This window comes from Myxine glutinosa, chromosome 12 (genome assembly GCF_964187855.1).
Source record: "Myxine glutinosa chromosome 12, kmMyxGlut1.1, whole genome shotgun sequence".
NCBI lineage: Eukaryota > Metazoa > Chordata > Myxini > Myxiniformes > Myxinidae > Myxine > Myxine glutinosa.
Window position 1 is genome coordinate 28,387,916 of NC_136272.1, and position 22,449 is coordinate 28,410,364.

The 22,449-nt window shown below is 44.8% G+C and overlaps 1 protein-coding gene and 1 long non-coding RNA gene across 8 annotated transcripts in view; one reads left to right on the forward strand and one right to left on the reverse strand.

Annotated features, from left to right (window-relative positions):
* The window catches only part of LOC137438044 (estrogen-related receptor gamma), a 210,926-nt gene that overhangs the window by 113,222 nt on the left and 75,255 nt on the right, over window positions 1-22,449 (forward strand). For all 7 annotated transcript variants that reach the window (XM_068132913.2, XM_068132912.2, XM_078766640.1 and 4 more), the window contains 2 exons: window positions 9,715-10,079; window positions 15,104-15,220. In XM_068132913.2, coding sequence (XP_067989014.1) covers window positions 9,715-10,079; window positions 15,104-15,220 — 482 coding nt within the window. The remainder of the gene's footprint in view (window positions 1-9,714; window positions 10,080-15,103; window positions 15,221-22,449) is intronic.
* LOC137438045 (uncharacterized) lies at window positions 605-15,011 on the reverse strand. Its single transcript, XR_010986634.2, has 3 exons — window positions 14,989-15,011; window positions 1,205-1,320; window positions 605-615 (listed from the first exon to the last, which is right to left on the reverse strand). It is a non-coding gene; the product is annotated as an uncharacterized LOC137438045 (long non-coding RNA).

A 22,449-nucleotide genomic window follows, 5' to 3' on the forward strand; every position in this document is an offset into this window, starting at 1 on the left:
AAGAGATCCGTGCGCGTGTATTCCTCTCTGGGAAAGACCTTACTTTGCTTTTATGCTGTGACGTCGTCGCGGTTGGTCACATTTTTTGATGTACAGGATCGAGGCTCGTGGAAGAGCTGACATTAATCACATAAACTGACACAAAAACATATGATAAAGGGAGCGGGAAACAAGATGGGCAGAGAGAGCGAAGCACACAAGTACAACAACATTTGAGAGCAGGGACATCAGAGGCGCGTGCGATTTGCACTTCTGGAAGCAGAAGAGCTCTCTTCGGATCTCTTCCGGTCGTTCGATTTGGACTCTTCTCTTCTCGGAAGCTCTTCTGCCTCTTCCCGTTATCCAGCAGAAGAGGCGGTTAGAAGAGGAAGAGGAAGAAGAGGCGGAAGAGAAGAGGTTATACTTACGCAGCAAAACTTGCAAGTGAAAACACAATCTGGATATTTGCATCAACTTGTGATGTAGTGTCATCTTTGTCTAATTCTTCCATCATGAGCGCGAGTAATACATGTTTGGCCGCCATCTTGCTTCTCTTATGCCTGTTCGGCGCAAAGCAGTCTTCCGAAAGAGGCTTCTGTCTTCGGAAGAGACCAAATCGCACGCGCCTCGGGAGATCTGTGGGAGGGAGAGGGCATGGGAAGGGGGGGGGGGGGGTGGGAGAGGTATAAAACACAAGGACACTGCCAGGAATTCCAGGAAAGAAATCGGTATTTCAAAACAGTGGATCTGGGGTGAATTAACGGGGGTATAAAAGATCAATGTTTTGGATTGGGGAAGATAAGAGATGGTGGTGAACAGCTGTTTTAAAGACCTGGAGGGAGGAGCGGGATTGAAGAGAGTGAGGGAGTTCGTTCCAGAGGCGCGAGAAGAGAGGAATGAAGGAGTGAAGGTGAGCAGAGAGTCTAGATTTTGGCATTGATCATATGCATTGGTCAGCATAGGCTTTTAGATGGAAAGAGACAGTTGGTGGGATACTGATGACCTTTGGCCAATGTCTCGTGGCAGGTGTTACCTGCCAATGCGGTACTACGGACCAATGTTCGACCAATGATCAAATTAAATCAACATGGTCGGCCCAAAAAGTGCCCTCCATTCTGCTGGATCGATTGTCGACAGTCCAACGCACCTGTGCCATCTGGGTTGGCATATTCGTCTTCCATCCTTGCACTTCCACATTAACCTGGCGCATGTGCAGAACCTTCACCTGGGTGGTAGGGACAGTTGGAGGTGTGCCGTTTTGCGCAAGGATCATTCGGTTGTGGCCCGGGTTTTTTAAATTGGCTCCGTGTGCCAAATTGGCTGTTCCAATTGCCTCCATCCCTGATGGGGATGAGAGAAAAATAAATGATTTCAGTTTCAAAGGAAAAAAGAGGAAGGCTCGCGGTGTTTCCCCGAAATCGACGCATACTGACTGCCGAGTGCGGAGTTGGCTTAGAGACTTAGCGAGCTCCCAAACAAGGAAAGTGGCAGAAATTTGGCAATACAACTAAATAAGTTATGAAAAGGACATTAAGCCTGAAGCTGCTGACAGTAATCATGCAATAATTTAATGGCAAGGTAACTTTTATCGCCATTTCCTTCCTGCCAATGGCCTCTTCCCTTTGGATGGAGAGCAGAAGTTAGAAATACATCAGTAATGGGGGCAACAGAAAAGTTTTGATCGTTTGTGAGATGTCTGGAAAAGGAAGTGAAGTTTTCAGGTGTTTGGAATTGTGACCCAGCTAACACCACAACGTTGGCCCAACGTTGGCCCAACGGTGTCGTGTTAGCTGGGGAAGAAGAAGAAAGATGGTTGTTGTTCTTGTTGTTGCGATACCCCAGTCATTTCTTGTTGAACAGACCAGCGGCCCAGAGATCCCTCACATCCAAGATGTTGCGCGCTCGCCTTCCTGAAGCCAGGATCGCGCAGTCTTCCATGATGGGTTTTATTGTGTGTGGAGCGGCCTGGCAGTAGTTGTGTCGTCGAATAGATGGTAATGGAGTGTGGTGGTTATAACTACTGCAGACTAGGAGGTTATTTGCAAAAAGAGTTATACAGTATATGTAATATTGCTCTGAGTTCGGGAAGAGTGTGGTGCAGGTCCTTTGTACAGATGGACGACCGACAGCCCCATAAGGAGCGGAAAGTATTTGGTGAATCGTGCCAGTGCCCGGGCATATAAGGGAATTCTATAGCGTGGAACATGCATGGGGGGAGCGAGGGATAAGGTGGAGTGGATCTGCGGCGCGCGTTGGGAAGGTGGGCCAGGCAAGGGAATAGTGTGGTTGTGCAAGGGGAGGGTATAGGGGGACAACTAGCACTATTTTTAACAGCTAAGCCAAGAGAATGGCTGGTGTTTGTCGGAGTGACACCATGCAGTAAATTTTACCCCACGTCGGGCCATGCCACACTACCTCCCGTCTGTCGGGCCTGGTGTAACGGCGTGCCATTGTGCAGTTATTTATAGCTCTCTAAAGAGCGATTAACAGCTGGGGGATCGGTGTGGCTGCAGTGCAGGCCATGGGGAGAGAGATGGGATGGGGGGCGGGGGTGGGAGAGGGGCAGACCATGGGGAGAGAGATGGGATTGGGGGCGGGGGTGGGAGAGGGGCAGACCATGGGGAGAGAGATGGGATTGGGGGCGGGGTGGGAGAGGGGCAGACCATGGGGAGAGAGATGGGATTGGGGGTGGGGGTGGGAGCAGGGCAGACCATGGGGAGAGAGATGGGATTGGGGGGCGAGGGGGGGTGAGCAGTGCCGACCATGGGGAGAGAGATGGGATTGGGGGTGGGTGGGAGCAGTGCAGACCATGGCGAGAGAGATGGGATGGGGAAGGGGGGGGGGGTGGGAGCAGTGCAGGCCATGGGGAGAGAGATGGGATTGGGTGGTGGGGGCGGGGGGGGGGAGCAGTGCAGGCCATGGGGAGAGAGATGGGATTGGGGAGGGGAGGAGCAGTGTAGGCCATGGGGAGAGAGATGGGATGGGGGGCGGGGGTGGGAGCAGGGCAGACCATGCGGAGAGAGATGGGATTGGGGGGCGGGGGTCGGTGCAGGCCATGGGGAGAGAGATGGGATGGGATTGGGGGGGGAGAGAAATGCAGGCCATGGGGAGAGAGATGGGATGGGATTGGGGGAGGGGGAGAGCAGTGCAGGCCATGGGGGAGAGAGATGGGGGGGGGCAGTGCAGGCCATGGGGGAGAGAGATGGGATGGGGGGGGGTGGGAGCAGTACAGGCCATGGGGAGAGAGATGGGATTGGGGGGAGGGGGGAGAGCAGTGCAGGCCATGGGGAGAGAAATGGGATTGGGGGGAGGGGGAGAGCAGTGCAGGCCATGGGGAGAGAAATGGGATTGGGGGGAGGGGGGGAGCAGTGCAGGCCATGGGGAGAGAGATGGGATTGGGGGGGCGAGAGCAGTGCAGGCCATGGGGTGAGAGATGGGATTGGGGGGAGGGGGGGAGAGCAGTGCAGGCCATGGGGAGAGAGATGGGATTGGGGAGGGAGCAGTGCAGGCCATGGGGAGAGAGATGGGATTGGGGAGGGAGCAGTGCAGGCCATGGGGAGAGAGATGGGATTGGGGAGGGAGCAGTGCAGGCCATGGGGAGAGAGATGGGATTGGAGAGGGAGCAGTGCAGGCCATGGGGAGAGAGATGGGATTGGGGAGGGAGCAGTGCAGGCCATGGGGAGAGAGATGGGATTGGGGAGGGAGCAGTGCAGGCCATGGGGAGAGAGATGGGATTGGGGAGGGAGCAGTGCAGGCCATGGGGAGAGAGATGGGATCGGGGAGGGAGCAGTGCAGGCCATGGGGAGAGAGATGGGATTGGGGAGGGAGCAGTGCAGGCCATGGGGAGAAAGATGGGATTGGGGGGGGGGGGGAGCAGTACAGGCCATGGAGTGAGGGAGGGTAGTGGAGGTAGAATAGGGAAAGGGTCAAGAGGGAGATCGAACTTTGCACAGTGACCTATAGCCTGGTGTGACCTGCGCACACCTTGGTTTCCACTATTAGAGCTCGTGGTTCAGACCGTGGACCGGGCTTGTATCATTTGATGGAGCATCAAGAGTTTGCAAGGACTTTTTCATTCAAAACTTCCTGTTATACTTGCACCTGTCTACCTTTCCCTGACAATCGTGGAAATCCAACACTGCGTTACATGGGATGACAATTGTTTGGTGACAAAAACACGTCATCACGTCGTTCTGCTTGTGGCACCTCCCAGACCTCGATGTTTCTTGGGAACCGAACAGTGATCGGAATGGGAATGATGAGGCAATGCGTTCGTGATGACGTAAGAAAGAGTCAAAGCCACACTTACTGAACTATTTGTGCATCGCTCAAGACGCGTTTAGTCGAGCAATTCGCGGCCTGTGCCAGCCAAGAATATTCTGGCTCGTAAACATTAGAGGCAGATCAGGTGGGTTCTTTTGAATGTTTTGTACACCTCGACCAAACCCAGGACAACATAACTTCAGTCGATGAACGAAGCTTTTCTTGCAAGTTGCAAACACCATTTGTCAGTGGACCCAATGCGTCTCTGCCACCCTTTTGCGATTGGTCGCATGACCATTTCAAGACAGTGTCACCACTTATCATTGGACCCAATGCGTCTCTGCCACCCTTTTGCGATTGGTCGCATGACCATTTCAAGACAGTCCCACCACTTGTCAGTGGACCCAATGCGCCTCTGCCACCCTTTTGCGATTGGTCGCATGACCATTTCAAGACAGTCCCACCACTTGTAAATGGACCCAATGGGTCTCTGCCACCCATTTGCGATTGGTCGCATGACCATTTCAAGACAGTCCCACCATTTGTCAGTGGACCCAATGCGTCTCTGCCACCCTTTTGCAATTGGTCGCATGACCATTTCAAGACAGTCCCACCACTTGTCAGTGGACCCAATGTGTCTCTGACACCCTTTTGCGATTGGTCGCATGACCATTTCAAGACAGTCCCACCACTTGTAAGTGGAACCAATGCGTCTTTGCCACCCTTTTGTGATTGGTCGCATGACCATTTCAAGACAGCCCCACCACTTGTAAGTGGACCCAATGAGTCTCTGCCACCCTTTTGTGATTGGTCGCATGACCATTTCAAGACAGTCCCACCACTTGTCAGTGGACCCAATGCGTCTCTGCCACCCTTTTGTGATTGGTCGCATGACCATTTCAAGACAGTCCCACCACTTGTCAGTGGACCCAATGCGTCTCTGCCACCCTTTTGCGATTGGTCGCATGACCATTTCAAGACAGTCCCACCACTTGTCAGTGGACCCAATGCTTCTCTGACACCCTTTTGCGATTGGTCGCATGACCATTTCAAGACAGTCCCACCACTTGTCAGTGGACCCAATGCGTCTCTACCACCCTTTTGCGATTGGTCGCATGACCATTTCAAGATAGGCCGCATGAAAGCCCCACCAGGCATTTCAGAGGAGCCTCATGTCCATGATATTGGCGTCGCCCGAAGGACTCCAGAGGATCGGTGCCATTCTCGTGGCAGAATGACACTCAGCCTCGCTCGGAGTGAAATACACGGAACGTTGCCTGGCATGCAGATGGCATTTAAATGGCTTGTACTCGGTCTCTTGGCACCGCGTGTCTGTATGTACGTCTTCTTTCTCATTTACTGAAGTGGGCACAAGATGGAGAGGCATCGCATGGCATCCATTAGCTTGAGACTTTGTTAAAAGGTTTCCTTTGTCTGAGAGCTTCGACTTTCACTTGTACTTTTGTCATGCAATTGTCTTGTTGTTTGGGTACACGTTTATTGTCGTACATCCATCTTGTGCATACAGCGTCACGTGTCATCCCCGGTGAAGTGGAATGTCAATGAACTGCTGCTGTGGTACATTTTTAGAAGGGGTGCTGCTTTGTGAAGCATGTCATAAAGTTGCTCCCCTAGCCCCCGTGCCTCCACCACCACCCTATTATTCAGTTGTGTACATGAAACAGTAGGCCTCTGCCCTGTACTATGACCATATAGAGCCAGTCATAGTGTCATAGTGTCATAGTGTCATATATAGGTTAGTAGGTTGATAAAACCTAATTCGCAAACATTTCAAATTTCAATAACAAGTAAATGAAAAAAACATGTTTTAGGGCTACACACTTTTATTTATTTTTATAAAGTTTAAAACCAAATTTATTTAAAACCTTTTTTATTATTAAATTTTGATAGATGAAAATGTACCAGAAAAGAGGACCGTGGGCCGAATTTCAGCTCTCTGGGACGTATGGAAGCTATAAAACGAACGGCTCAAAGATTTGAAACGGGACAAACAAAGTACACATGAAGTTAAATAAAAACAAAGAACAATTTATAAAAAAAACTAGAAGGGCACTCGGTAGTGTGCATACCACCGCCAGGCTGAACAGTTTACTTTTGTACCCCCACTGATAGGCCGGATCTGGATTCAGACGTGAACCAAAATCTAATCGGCTTGTTCTTGTCACCTTACCAACTCGTACACCTAATTTAGTCATAACTCGTCCATAACTTTTTGAGTTATCCTGCTATATATCCTTTTTGGCCCCAGATTCAGTATACAAAAAAAAAAAAAAAAATCTCCCAATGGTGAAGAATCACTGAAAAATTAAATAATTCTCATATCCGAATCCGTATTCAGATGTTCACAAAAATCGAATGGAATGATCCTTGTCATACACTCAACTTTTCCGCCAAGTTTTATCCAAATCAGTCTGCAACTTTTTGAGATATCCTGCTATGTATCGTTTTTGGCCCAATCTCCCAATGGTGAAGAATCACTTGAGAAAAATTAAATAATTCTCATATCTGAATCCATTTTCAGATCTTCACCAAAATCGAATGGAATGATCCGTGTCATACATTCAACTTTTCCGCCAAGTTTTGTCCAAATCAGTCCGCAACTTTTTGAGATATCCTGCTATATATCGTTTTTGGCCCAATCTCCCAATGGTGAAGAATCACTTGAGAAAAATTAAATAATTCACATATCTGAATCCATTTTCAGATCTTCACCAAAATCGAATCGAATCGTACTTGTCAGACACCCAACTGGTCCACCAAGTTTCGTACAAATCTGTCCATAACTTTTTGAGATATCCTGCTATGTATCATTTTTGGCCCTATCTCCCAATGGTGAAGAATCACTTAATAAATTCTAGTAGCCGGATCCGAATCCGGATCTTCACCAAAATCTAATCATTTCGTCCTTGTCACACACACAACCTCTCCACCAAGTTTCGTCCAAATCTGTCCATAACTTTTTGAGTTATCCTGCTATATATCCTTTTTGGCCCCATCTCCCAATGGTGAAGAATCACTGAAAAATTAAATAATTCTCATATCTTAATCCATTTTCAGATCTTCACCAAAATCGAATGGAATGATCCGTGTCATACATTCAACTTTTCCGCCAAGTTTTGTCCAAATCAGTCCGCAACTTTTTGAGATATCCTGCTATATATCGTTTTTGGCCCAATCTCCCAATGGTGAAGAATCACTTGAGAAAAATTAAATAATTCACATATCTGAATCCATTTTCAGATCTTCACCAAAATCGAATCGAATCGTACTTGTCAGACACCCAACTGGTCCACCAAGTTTCGTACAAATCTGTCCATAACTTTTTGAGATATCCTGCTATGTATCATTTTTGGCCCTATCTCCCAATGGTGAAGAATCACTTAATAAATTCTAGTAGCCGGATCCGAATCCGGATCTTCACCAAAATCGAATCATTTCGTCCTTGTCACACACACAACGTCTCCACCAAGTTTCGTCCAAATCTGTCCATAGCTTTTTGAGTTATCCTGCTATGTATCCTTTTTGGCCCCATCTCCCAATGGTGAAGAATCACTGAAAAATTAAATAACTCCCATATCCGAATCCATATTCAGATATTCACCAAAATCGAATGGAATGATCCTTGTCAAACACTCAACTTCTCCGCCAAGTTTTGTCCAAATCAGTCCACAACGTTTTGAGTTATCCTGCTATGTATCCTTTTTGGCCCCATCTCCCAATGGTGAAGAATCACTGAAAAATTAAATAATTCTCATATCCGAATCCATATTCAGATATTCACCAAAATAGAATGGAATGATCCTTGTCAAACACTCAACTTCTCCGCCAAGTTTTGTCCAAATCAGTCCACAACTTTTTGAGTTATCCTGCTATGTATCCTTTTTGGCCCCATCTCCCAATGGTGAAGAATCACTGAAAAATTAAATAATTATCATATCCGATAACATATTCAGATATTCACAAAAATCGAATGGAATGATCCTTGTCAAACACTCAACTTCTCCGCCAAGTTTTGTCCAAATCAGTCCACAACTTTTTGAGATATCCTGCTATATATCGTTTATGGCCCAATCTCCCAATGGTGAAGAATCACTGAAAAATTAAATAATTCTCATATCCGAATCCATTTTCAGATCTTCACCAAAATCGAACGGAATCGTACTTGTCAGACACTCAACTGGTCCACCAAGTTTCGTCCAAATCTGTCCATAACTTTTTGAGATATCCTGCTATGTATCATTTTTGGCCCCATCTCCCAATGGTGAAGAATCACTGAAAAATTAAATAATTCTCATATCCGATAACATATTCAGATATTCACAAAAATCGAATGAAATGATCCTTGTCATACACTCAACTTCTTCGCCAAGTTTTGTCCAAATCAGTCCATAACTTTTTGAAATATCCTGCTATGTATCATTTTTGGCCCTATCTCCCAATGGTGAAGAATCACTTAATAAATTCTAGTAGCCGGATCCGAATCCGGATCTTCACCAAAATCGAATCATTTCGTCCTTGTCACATCCGCTACATCTCTGCCAAAATTCGTCCGATTCCATCCACAACTTTTTGAGATATCTTGTTCACAAACAAACAGACAGGGATGAAAACATAACCATACGCCTTTGGTGGCGAAGGTAAAAATTAAAAACAAAGAATTTATTTTTTATTTTTTTTCAAATAAAACCGAATTTGCAAACATTTTATCTGCCCAACCTCCCTTCTCAAGATTGCATTTGTGATCGTTGACGTAATCACTGCTCCAAAATGAAATGTTGTGTTAAATACCAAGTTAAGATCACCTTGTGTTTTACATCTTTGAAAGAAAAGAAAAGTTTTGCGCAGGCAAACTTTTGAAAGTCTGTAAAGTTTTCTGGTTGAAGTGCACTTCCTTTTTACCTCATCATTGATGACGTAATGGTTGGTCGATTGGCAATTTGGTTTGACCAATACCTTTGCTGGGCTGGGATTCTCACAATGTCGGTATCTTTTGATTTGGCAGGTGACATCTACTTGCTTGCAACTTGTAATGGGAGATGAGGATGTGGACGATAGTATTTCAGACTTCCTTAGACACCGCATAGTTTCCAGGCGTTACGACAAGAGATTAACACGTTAAGGGGTTGGAATCTATGATAACTGATATGCAATCATGATATCTTATAGCACTGATTGTTATTGAGGAAGCTCTCTTGTTGCTCCATCCTGGGAGGTTTGAAGGTTCTTTTGCTACACATTGTGTTTCCGCTAGGAATTTTAAGAATGGATCAGAACCCAAACGTGGCAACCCAATGTGATGCTGGTTTTAGGCCTCAGACTGTGATTGGGAAACGTAGCACAGAACTGAGCTCTGATTTCCTGTCTGATGATCGTTTCACTGTTGAATGGAACACAGCGCTGTTGCCACTTCAATTGTACCCTCATGTTGTGGTGTTGTTGTTTCGTTCCCAGAAGCCCCAGCATGGCGGGCAGCAATCGCACCTTCAACCCATACATCAAGACAGAGCCGTCGAGCCCGGATCCTTTAGGCCGCCACAGCCCCAGTGGTTCGTCTGACAGCAGCAGCGCACAGCAATCACCACCGCCATTGCCCTTGCTACCTCCCATCAGTTACGGGCCCGGTCCCGGTGGCCCGGCGGTGGCCGGCGTCGGACAGCGTTGCTGCGCCGATGACGACGTCGAGCCAAAGTGCGAGTACATGCTCAACGCCATACCCAAAAGGCTCTGTCTCGTGTGTGGCGATGTCGCCTCTGGATACCATTATGGCGTCGCTTCCTGTGAGGCCTGCAAAGCCTTTTTCAAGCGTACTATCCAAGGTAAGCATTCAATTCGGTTATTTATCAGCTTGGAATGACGTCACTTCCTATAGAAAACAAGAGAAAAATGACCACAGTGTGGTCACCAGCTGCGACGTGTAGAATCATGAGGATATCCGTTGCAATATGCGCTACCAAATTCGACCAGTCATTAAATTATACGCATGCACTAGCGTCTTTTTGTCTTTCAGCTAAATTTATTCTGGTTTCTTCAAACAAATCGCGATTTTAGTCCGCGATGTTCTTACCTCATACCAACGCACGTCCGAGTGTATGCGCATGCGCTATTCAATAATTACACCTAATTTGTGTTGATGTTCTGTGAAACGAGATTGACATGAAAACTTTCATGTTGTCTTTGTTGCTAAATTTATTCTGGTTTCTTCAAACAAATCGCGATTTTAGTCCGCGATGTTCTTACCTCATACCAACGCACGTCCGAGTGTACGCGCATGCGCTATTCAATAATTACACCTAATTTGTGTTGATGTTCTGTGAAACGAGATTGACATGAAAACATTCATGTTGTCTTTGTTGCTAAATTTATTCTGGTTTCTTCAAACAAATCGCGATGTTAGTCTGCGATGTTCTTACCTCGTACCAACGCACGTCCGAGTGTACGCGCATGCGCTATTCAATAATTACACCTAATTTGTGCTGATGTTCTGTGAAACGAGATTGACATGAAAACATTCATGTTGTCTTTGTTGCTAAATTTATTCTGGTTTCTTCAAACAAATCGCGATTTTAGTCCGCGATGTTCTTACCTCGTACCAACGCACGTCCGAGTGTATGCACATGCGCTATTCAATAATTACACCTGATTTGTTTCAAGTTCTGTGAAACGAGATTGACATGAAAACATTCATGTTGTCTTTGTTGCTAAATTTATTCTGGTTTCTTCAAACAAATCGCGATTTTAGTCCGCGATGTGCTTACCTCATACCAACGCACGTCCGAGTGCATGCACATGCGCTATTCAATAATTACACCTAATTTGTTTCAAGTTCTGTGAAACGAGATTGACATTAAAACATTCATGTTGGCTTTGTTGGTAAATTTATATCTGGTTTCTTCAAACAAATCGCGATTTTAGTCCGCAATGTTCTTACCTCGTACCAACGCACGTCCGAGTGTATGCGCATGCGCTCTTCAATAATTATACCTAATTTGTGTTGATGTTCTGTGAAACGAGATTGATATGAAAACATTCATGTTGTCTTTGTTGCTAAATTTATTCTGGTTTCTTCAAACAAATCGCGATTTTAGTCCGCGATGTTCTTACCTCATACCAACGCACGTCCGAGTGAGTGCGCATGCGCTATTCAATAATTACACCTGATTTGTGTCAAGTTCTGTGAAACGACATTGACATGAAAACATTCATGTTGTCTTTGTTGCTAAATTTATTCTGGTTTCTTCAAACAAATCGCGATTTTAGTCCGCGATGTTCTTACCTCATACCAACGCACGTCCGAGTGTATGCGCTTGTGCTATTCAATAATTACACCTAATTTGTGTCAGGTTCTGTGAAACGAGATTGATATGAAAACATTCATGTCGTCTTTGTTGCTAAATTTATTCTGGTTTCTTCAAACAAATCGCGATTTTAGTCCGCGATGTTCTGACCTCATACCAACGCACGTCCGAGTGTACGCGCATGCGCTATTCAATAATTACACCTGATTTGTGTCAAGTTCTGTGAAACGAGATTGACATGAAAACATTCATGTTGTCTTTGTTGCTAAATTTATTCTGGTTTCTTCAAACAAATCGCGATTTTAGTCCGCGATGTTCTTACCTCACACCAACGCACGTCCGAGTGTATGCGCTTGTGCTATTCAATAATTACACCTAATTTGTGTCAAGTTCTGTGAAACTAGATTGATATGAAAACATTCATGTTGTCTTTGTTGCTAAATTTATTCTGGTTTCTTCAAACAAATCGCGATTTTAGTCCGCGATGTTCTTACCTCATACCAACGCACGTCCGAGTGAGTGCGCATGCGCTATTCAATAATTACACCTGATTTGTGTCAAGTTCTGTGAAACGAGATTGACATGAAAACATTCATGTTGTCTTTGTTGCTAAATTTATTCTGGTTTCTTCAAACAAATCGCGATTTTAGTCCGCGATGGTCTTACCTCATACCAACGCACGTCCGAGTGTATGCGCTTGTGCTATTCAATAATTACACCTAATTTGTGTCAAGTTCTGTGAAACGAGATTGATATGAAAACATTCATGTTGTCTTTGTTGCTAAATTCATTCTGGTTTCTTCAAACAAATCGCGATTTTAGTCCGCGATGTTCTTACCTCGTACCAACGCATGTCCGAGTGTATGCGCATCTGCTATTCAATAATTACACCTGATTTGTGTCAACATCTGTGAAACGAGATTGATATGAAAACATTCATGTTGTCTTTGTTGCTAAATTTATTCTGGTTTCTTCAAACAAATCGCGATTTTAGTCCGCGATGTTCTTACCCCGTACCAACGCACGTCCGAGTGTGTGCGCTTGCGCTATTCAATAATTACACCTAATTTGTGTCAACTTCTGTGAAACGAGATTGACATGAAAACATTCATGTTGTCTTTGTTGCTAAATTTATTCTGGTTTCTTCAAACAAATCGCGATTTTAGTCCGCGATGTTCTTACTTCGTACCAACGCACGTCCGAGTGTATGCGCATGCGCTATTCAAAAAGGCACCCCAACAACAAGAACAACGCGGTCAGCTAAAAATTTAATTCGGTCATTTATCAGCTTGGAATGACGTCACTTCCTATAGAAAAAAATTTCAATTCGGTCATTTATCAGCTTGGAATGACGTCACTTCCTATAGAAAAAAAAATCTGACATCATTTATGCAATGGCTGCTTTCATGCTACCTTCGTTTTGGATGATACTAGCATTGTTTTTCAGTGATTACACCTAAATATCGATCAAAGATTTTCTTCTGTCTGTCTGAAGCGGAAGATACTTGTTCATCCCATGTTGCACCAGGTGCCAATGGCCAACATTTGCCTCAAACCCATCACACCACGTATTTTCAGGAAGAATTCGCCAACGTAACAAGCACACGATAATTTGCACAAGGCCACAAATGCATAACGCGGATGTGTAAGGGAAGCATCCGAGCTGCCATCCGCCATGTAAAGCAGTGCAGGCAAGCCGTGGGGTGCGCCATGAAGCAATTACGACGCTCGTTTTGAAATTAATCATCTGTTTGAGCGCCATCGTTAACTCGGTCATGGCGGCTGCAGATGTTATAATTTGCCTTCGCGAGAGCCACGACCACGATACGCACGGTTGGAAAATCCGTGCGGTTCCACGAGGCACGCTTACTCTGAAGCGTACCAGCTGTTAGGCCTAATTTATTGATCGGAGTGATCTACAAGCAAAATGCGCCCGTAATGTGAAGCTTCTTATTACATTTTGGTACTTTTTAGCCTGGTTTCTTGCCATGGGCCGTTTGGTGTCGGCCACGCATTTGCGGACATTTCATAGTTACATGATACATCTGTGGCTTTCTAAGAGTGCGGAGGTGATGTGGCTTCACCCACACAGATCGATGGTTATCTTATCGAGGCCATTGGTTAATATGAAGGAGTGATTGTGGGTGAGGCCAGGAGACCGAAATGCTAGAAGTGACCCTTCCTCCCACTCCTCTCACCGCTAATCCAATTTACCTTTTACCAATTTACCTTTTACCAATTTACCTTTTACCAATTTACCTTTTACCAATTTACCTTTTACCAATTTACCTTTTACCAATTTATCTTTTACCAATGTACCTTTTACCAATTTACCTTTTACCAATTTATCTTTTACCAATGTACCTTTTACCAATTTACCTTTTACCAATTTACCTTTTACCAATTTACTTTTTACCAATTTACCTTTTACCAATTTACCTTTTACCAATTTACCTTTTACCAATTTACCTTTTACCAATTTACCTTTTACCAATTTACCTTTTACCAATTTATCTTTTACCAATGTACCTTTTACCAATTTACCTTTTACCAATTTACCTTTTACCAATTTACCTTTTACCAATTTACCTTTTACCAATTTACCTTTTACCAATTTACCTTTTACCAATTTATCTTTTACCAATTTACCTTTTACCAATTTACCTTTTACCAATTTACCTTTTACCAATTTATCTTTTACCAATTTACCTTTTACCAATATACCTTTTACCAATTTACCTTTTACCAATTTATCTTTTACCAATTTACCTTTTACCAATTTACCTTTTACCAATTTACCTCTTACCAATTTACCTTTTACCAATTTACCTTTTACCAATTTACCTTTTACCAATTTACCTTCCGCATTGGCACAAAGGGGAGTCTTGCAGTAAGGATTGCACTGCCCATTCATTACTGACGTTGCCCAAACGGCACATGTGAAAAAGCAAGTTGTTCGAATTTGCATTTTAAAAGGTGACAGGGCACATTGCAACACTGGGGGAAAGCCCTCCAGGGACCACCTTCGGTGCAGAAAACAGTAGGAATGTAAATATGGAGTGCTTTGGGGGATGGTAGGGGGTGCGGAGGAGCTGATTGGCTCGGAAATGAGGTGGGGAGAGAGGAAGGGGGTACGGTCGATAGTGGGTAGGGGTGGGCTGGACATGTCGAGCAACGAAATTATAACTAAACACCACATGATTGCTTCTGCCTTAGTCATTCTCGTGCACACGTTCTCCTTGTTGTACGAATGAAGTCGTTGCACGCAATTTATGGGGGGAAAATTAAGCAAATTCTAGAGAAAGGCAAGAGCATGTAAGAAGATTATCCACCATTGATTAGTGAATGGAGTACACACAAGTTAGTTGTTACATTTTCATGTGCTCCTCATGGCGGGAGTCCTTCGGGTCATTTTGGGACGTGCACTCACCAAGCGTGCCCCCAGAGGTGCCCTATGTGTGTGAGGACCACGACACCCGGTCGGAAACATCTCTGTTTAACTGGTGTCGCCCTTGAGTGACGACGGATTCCTCGTGTTCTTTCAGGGAATATCGAATACAGCTGCCCGGCCACCAACGAATGTGAGATCACCAAGCGACGCCGGAAGGCCTGCCAAGCGTGCCGCTTCATGAAATGCCTCAAAGTGGGAATGCTGAGGGAAGGTACGAGACATGGAAACCGAGGTGGACTCCATTTGTTTGGCTCAAACTCATTAACTTTCGGCGTTACGAATAAGCATGTTACATGTATATATATATATATATGTATACACAGACACACACATACAGTGATGTATAGGTCACCGAGGAGCTAATCGTGCATATATCGTACCCGAGAGAAAGACACGAGGGGGTGTCGTATTTTCACATGAATCGGACCTATAAGGACATCAGTAGATCATATATGAGATTTGAACTTTGTGCTCAGATGGGAAACAGGGCACGAGGGATGCCACACGACAGTTGAAGTTTGTGTGAACCACGGATGGGAAGCTGCACATCGGGCCCAACCGCCACCGCCATACCATCTAGCAGGCCCCTGTCAATGTCTCATGCCTGATCGGCCTGTCAAATGGTGCGAGAAAACCTCCTTTTAAAGCACTTCGTTGCAGCTGAGTGAGGCGTGCAAGCGAAGAACACACTAACGACCGCTCTCCGTCTCCAGCACAGATGGGGGATCTTCGGGCACTCCTGCGCGCGAGCAATAATTCTTAATTACGGCAGATCGATGGGTGCACGGCGTGAGGCAAAATTAAAGCCAGTGAGCAGAACAGCCGGACCATCGAAAGAGGAATACATGGAGTAAGAGTTCTCCAACTTTTTGTAATCCTACAACACAACCGATTCCATATGACCATTGTGATCTTCTTTCCTTTTTTCTTTATTTTTTTTTAACATTCCTTGGATTGAATCTATCTATCTGTTTTATCTTTCCTCCCACCTGCACTCGTTGGAAACTTTTTCAACTCGCTCAAAGGAAAATCTTGCTCACGGTATAACAGTTAAACATCCACCAGACTTGGGCAACGCGCTCTCTTTAACCGCATTCGCTTGAGGAACTTTTTGAGGCGACGTCTTGGCTTTCAATTACCATACGCGCGCACCACACGGTGCTGTGAAGTGTTGAGTGGGTTTATCTCGCACCCATGTTCAAACCGTGAGATCAAGTAGCACGCTGAGACAGCTACGGTCCGTCACATGAACACGTCCGATGGGTCTGTGACAGGAACACGTCCGAGTCGAGTGGGTTCTTGTGTCGGAGTCGCATCTTGCTCTCTTCTTTCTTTCTTTTTTCCTATTATTAATTTCGCCCCGTGTGATACCTCGACTGCTCATGTAATGGGATGAATAACAGAATCCTTTCTTTCTTCCCTCCTGTGAGGGCCGGACCATTTGATGATCTGTGATGATCTGAGCGCTGCTCGACTTTGAAGGCGCAGAGCTCAAGTCTTGCGTCCTTTGTTGATTTAAACTTTTTTTCAGGTGGAGAGGCTGAGGCTTGTACAGGAGTTGAGCGTTGTGTCCTAATGTCCTCGGCTCTCTCTCGTGATATGTGTACAAGGCCCAAAACGAGCCTTAGTCTCTGGACATGATGAATGGTAGTTTGACTTGAAGTACTCAGCTCTTTGGTAAACAGTCTTAAGAACCTCTTTGAATTCGAATGAGTTTTATCTCCCAGAGTTTGTAATGAGAAGGAACAAATTATTATTTGCAAAAGGAAATATACATTTTCGAGTTGTCTAATTGGCTCATAGAGGAGTTTGAATATAGGTATGTAAAGGACAATGGCATGAGCAGATTTTGTACATTTTTAAAAATGAATTAGAGGCCTACAGGGACATTACTAGGCAATGAACAACTCATCACAAAGTATATGGGATTTAAACCTGCGATCTCTGCAATGGGAATGACAAACAGGCCAAAGTTTGCATAAACCTTCAGGTATTTGATCAATAACATGTTTTGAGTGATGGACTCAATTAAAACTCTCCTTCTACCTTGACACCTGAACGTCAGCCGTTATGCCTCCTCCAGTTAAAAAGCTTCACTCTTCAACCCCTAATCGGTTTGTTCCCATGAACAGATGTTGTGCAAAAGGAAAAAAGACAAACCCTCTGATGAATCGTTTGAAGCTGTGCTGTCACACGTGTAAATTGAATGGGCTACTTGGCGGACAACCCGGCAGCATTCCGCCATAGCGGACCGATCCTCTTCCCAGAAGCTGCAGTTCTGAAATATAGGAATCCCTGGACAAGCAACAGCCTCTGTTGTCTCCCAAGACATTTCAACAATAGTACAAAGGCCATTGTATATACCACGGTACCAATAATGTTTAGTACTGCAAGGTAAATTGCCATCGGGGGAAGCTTGCCGTTGACGTGTGCTCCCAGGTCTCAGGTCATTGTGCTTGGAGGGAATGATGCCTGGTTATATAGGAGGGCCCTCCACAAAGCCAGCTTTCACGCTAAACTTGCCTCGTCGTGCACTTGCTTAACAACATTGCTCCAAACTTAATTTGTCGGCAAAAGGCAGTCCCCGAACATCCCTCGGTCCTTTTCTTGTTTTATTTATTTATTTTTTCTGCAGACAGCCCGACCTTCCTTCGCTCGAAGAAGTCCGAATGTCAGAAAGAGAAAGGGATTGTTCGAACGCTATACGTACACCACCCAAATGCTGGGCTTTTTCATCATTGGCTTAACAATAAGGTGGGTTTGTTCACCGACAATATAGATCAGTGCATGACGGGCTCGCTGCCGGTTGTAGCCAGCCGGCCCACCGTCTGGCAGGGCATGAATCAGCCACGCACTGGCACGGCCCCGCACGCATCCGCAAGTGTTTGCAGGAGGGCTCTCTCACTGCCCGGAAGAACAAGGCCCCTTCCTGACAACCTGCACAGCGATCAATGCCTCGAGTCGTGTCTTTCATTGATCTCACAACCTGGGGTGAAATATCGGGATGAACGTCGAGCCACAAAGATAACGCTACACTTAGCATTCTAAACATTATGCTTGAAGATATTAGTCGGTTAATTAAAATGCAATTCCATGAAAAAGCAAGGAAACATTTCCTAGTTCAGTTTAATGCAGCAGAGCGGACGTCCCTTGGTCCAGGAGTGTCGGGGTAACGTAAGGGTCGCCCCGTTCAGCCTCTGCACCCTATATATATCGGCTACCTCTTGATTGCTTGCTTGATCCAAGGCTCAACGTTTTCCACACATCTCTAATGCTTCCAATTGGCATGTCTCTCCAGTGAATCTCTCCGCATTTCCATATTGTGGGCCGAGTTATGTGACCACAGTCTGGGTTTCATGTGCTCCTAAAAATTATCAAGTGCTGTAATTTCCTTTTTTTTTTTTGGCCTGCTCTTTGACTCCCCATATTTGTGAGCCCAGGAAGTGTGACAAATTATTTTATTCATGAAACTATTACCGACACCGAACCACTTTGGCTGCTGTCCATGAACTCAATGAAACTTATTTCCACGATTTGCTCCCATCAACCGACACTTTCGCCTAAATGGTTAACGCTTCCCCTTTCGTTGCCATTGCAGGCATTGCAGGGGATATTATGGTTTGGCACGAGATCTTTGGAACTCACGATCGGGTCTGAAGTTTGGCTCATTTGGTCCAAAATATTTTTTGACTAAAGATGTCGAGACTGGTACTCTGGAGTGTCGCTGTTTTTGATAAGCGGTAATTGTTAGCACAATACATCAATAGACTCTAGTGGAAAACCTGTCCGTAGAGAAGTCAGAATTGAAGAGTATGATAGCTTTGCCATTCCCTGAGACAAAGAGTGTGATGCTGGTGGCGCAAAGATGCTTCAAGAGCTTTATTTGGGACAAGTTGGGTACCATGCGGGAATGCAATACTGTACTTCACCGGAAATTTGAAGAAAGAGGCATGTGCTTGAACCGAGGAGGCCTCGGCAATCATCAGTGGGCACGCCAGAAAGGATTGAAGCACCCCGAGCAATGACTCGCGGTCCTGGCAAGTCAACCGCACTTAAATCCATGCAATTATTTTCTATGGGGACATTTGAAGAGTCGAGTCTTAATTCAAAGGTCGCAAACTCTCACGGAGCTGAGGTTGAACGTTGTGGAGTATGCAACTCGATCAATGAGGATTTGTGTCCCAGAGTCGTCGGTCGGTTAGAGGAAGTGCGAAACCAAAATGGTTGTCCGAGCAAACCGATAAATCTCGAAAGGACGTTGTCCATCTCCGCCGATGAATACGCTGATGCTTCAAACGTGGAAATTGCAATTGAAAATGTGTCCTCATTTTGTGGGTTTGGCCTTTTGCAAGATCCAGTCAAAAGGAGAAATTGAATGCAGTCGAGGAACATCAAGTGGAAGAATACCTTTTATAGATATGTTGAACATTATTCTTGTCTATCTCAGCATGAGGTATCGTTTAATAAACTCAGACATGAAGTGGTGTCGTTCTGGAACACATGTGACCTCTGTGGTGTCTGTGGGTAGGGGAAATGGCCAGTGGTGCCGCAGCAACCCCTGTACTTCAGCAACTTAACAGGGATTGTCGTCAATACTGTTGACCGTTCCACAAAAATTCCGATGACATCTGATGAGATTCTCATTAGATTTCCATCAGTTCCTATAAGAAATCAGCAGGAATTCTTTGGAAGAGGAATTCTCGAAATGTAATTTCTACCAGAGGTTTACCACAAAAATAATACTTTCTCTAGCTATTCCTTTCTGCAGGGACAAAGTGCTAATATGAAACTAACCTGAACTGAATGTATTGTTCAAGGTTATTGATCCGTTTCTGAGCTTGATCCAAGCAAGTTGATCCCTTTTGACGGCCTCATTTTCCCAAATACTGTGCTCTTTGACTCGGAGAAGAGACCTCAAAAAGTGGTCATTTGTGTGTCCAAGGATGCAAAATGGTCGATGTGGACCGAGGTTGGGGAGAGGCTCACACCGTTGAGAGGAGACGATGGTTCTGCTGATCATGTCCTCATAACTAATCACATTCTTGTTAATTTGTCTGCCACCTGTCTGCCTGTTCCCATTCACTCCATCCTTAGTGTGTTGACTTCTAACCCAGTGTGATTTGGAATTTCTATGAATATGTATTCCCAAAAGGTGTCCACCTGTATAAAAGACAGACGTTGCAACTTTATTTCCGCAAATAGGATGTCTGTTTAAGCGGGTTGCTTTGCAGACTCATCACAGCAGATTATAAATGATGGAATGAAAAACGAAATCACCATCCAACCTACACATTGCCATGATTCCCCATGGGTCCCGCTGACCGATGATGTGACCTTTTTTGAACTTTTCAACACCCGTTTTCAAATAATAGTCTCTTATTTAACCAGCCATGACCACTGCAAACCACTCTCGTTCCTATTTTACTCACCATCTTTCTTTAATCACCTTATTTCCCCCTCAAATTCAAAATCAAATCCAGGATCACTACTCACTTCCACTCATTTGTTCCTCTTTTTCTCCACCTGTGGAACCAACTTCCACATTCTCTTCAATCTCCTTCTTCCCACCAGGTCTTAAAGATGGTTGTCCACCACCATCTCAGATCATCGCCAATCCAAAACCATGATCTTTTCTACCTCTGTCAATCCCCCTCCCTCCCAAATTTCCAGTTTTCCCTCCTGAGATTTCCAGTTTTCCTTCTGTGTCCATCTTGTCCACCCCATGTATCTTCTTTTGCCCCCCATTCCTCCTCACAATCATTATTTATCCAAGTCTCCCTCAATCTTGGCCTTTGGTTCTGATGTTTCTGCTTCTCCCCTCTTTCTGCTGTTCCTGTTGTCCTGTTGTGTCCTGATCTGTTCGGTGTACTAATACTAGCCTCGACAATGTATACAAAAATGGCCTATTTAAAACTATATTGAGTAATTGGTCTCAGTTCACTCTTCTTGCCTCGAGAACAGGACGTTATTGAAATTCTTTCATTGCATAGCAGCCGACAGCACTAGGCCGGCGTAGCGAGAGAGGATATTCTGGATGAAGATTTTGTTTGCAACATTGGGATTCCAAAATGGATGGACACAATCGACCTCAATTGTTTTGTCTCATTGTCCAAACATGCTTGTGCTTATATGACGGTGCTCAAATTACAGTCTATAGTTACATTTCCATCATTAAATAACTCATTGGACTTTCATTCCAATGAAAGTCCAAGCTGTGGTTAATGAAAAGGGATTTTTTTTGAATAAAACTTTTTAACGTCCACCCCTGGACACAAGATTGGAATGATGATGCCAATGAGAATAGCTGGAGAAATTAGAATGTCCCCCAACTAATCTGTGAATGAAAATACCATGAATATCGGGTAATCTCGGCTGACAGGATAAGTTAGAGTCTTAGAGGTTTGCCCACTCATCGATGAGCTATCTATCCCGAGTTCAAATCTTCACACAGCCATAAACTGTCATCCTGGACTTAAGCCAGAGGACTCGTCTGACATCCGTTCGTTGGTGGACATTAAAAATCCCACTGTCTTTATTCACTTCTTAACAGGAGAGGGGCTCATTGAAGAGCAAGGTAGAACTGACAGTGGGACAAACATCAAATAAATTTAGAAACAGGAAAAAAGGAGAGGGAGGAAGAGAGGAAACTAGCAAGTAAGATGGTTGCATTAAGAAAACTTGATGGAGGAAATAAAGGTCATGGGTCAGAATATGGGGATGACAAGAGATGGTGATGCACTGCTTGCAAGAAACCCTAAATGGAGAAGTGAGACAGAACAGCCTCTGGAAGGTGGTCCATAGATGGGAGAAGCAAAGAATATGGGTTTAGGTGTGCTGTCAGCCTGGATTTTGGAGGTTCAACCAGAAGGGTGTTAATGGAAGAACGCGTGCATCCTGGAGTTGCTTGGCAGGGTCGGAGAGAATAGAAGGAGCGATGTTGGAGAATAGACGGTAGAAAACAGAGAGACCACCGACCTGCCTGCAACGTGAGAGCAATTCATAACGTATGCTTCGGCCTCAATATGGGAGATTCTGATGATGATGAGAACTTTAGATTGCACACTATCCAGTTGAGACAGATGTGATGCTGGGGCACTAGCCCATGTCGGAGATCTGTACTCCATTGTGCTACGGACAAAGGCTTTGTAGACTGTGAGTAGCTCTGATTGTCCAAGGATTGGATATTTGGAGGATGCCCAATCTGTGGCTGTTTTTTAGGCTGGTTTTGCTATATGTGGTCAGCCTAGGGAAGGTCATGGCTGTTGGTGAAGCTTAAAGATTCAATAGACTGAACCTCTTCCAGTGGATGACCAAGGAAATTGTTATTTATGAAATATATACGTATATCTGAAAAAACAAAGACACACCCACATCTCTCACATGTGAATGGAGAGAATAACCAATCAGCTCTCACATAATCAATTACCCCAGGTGGCTAGG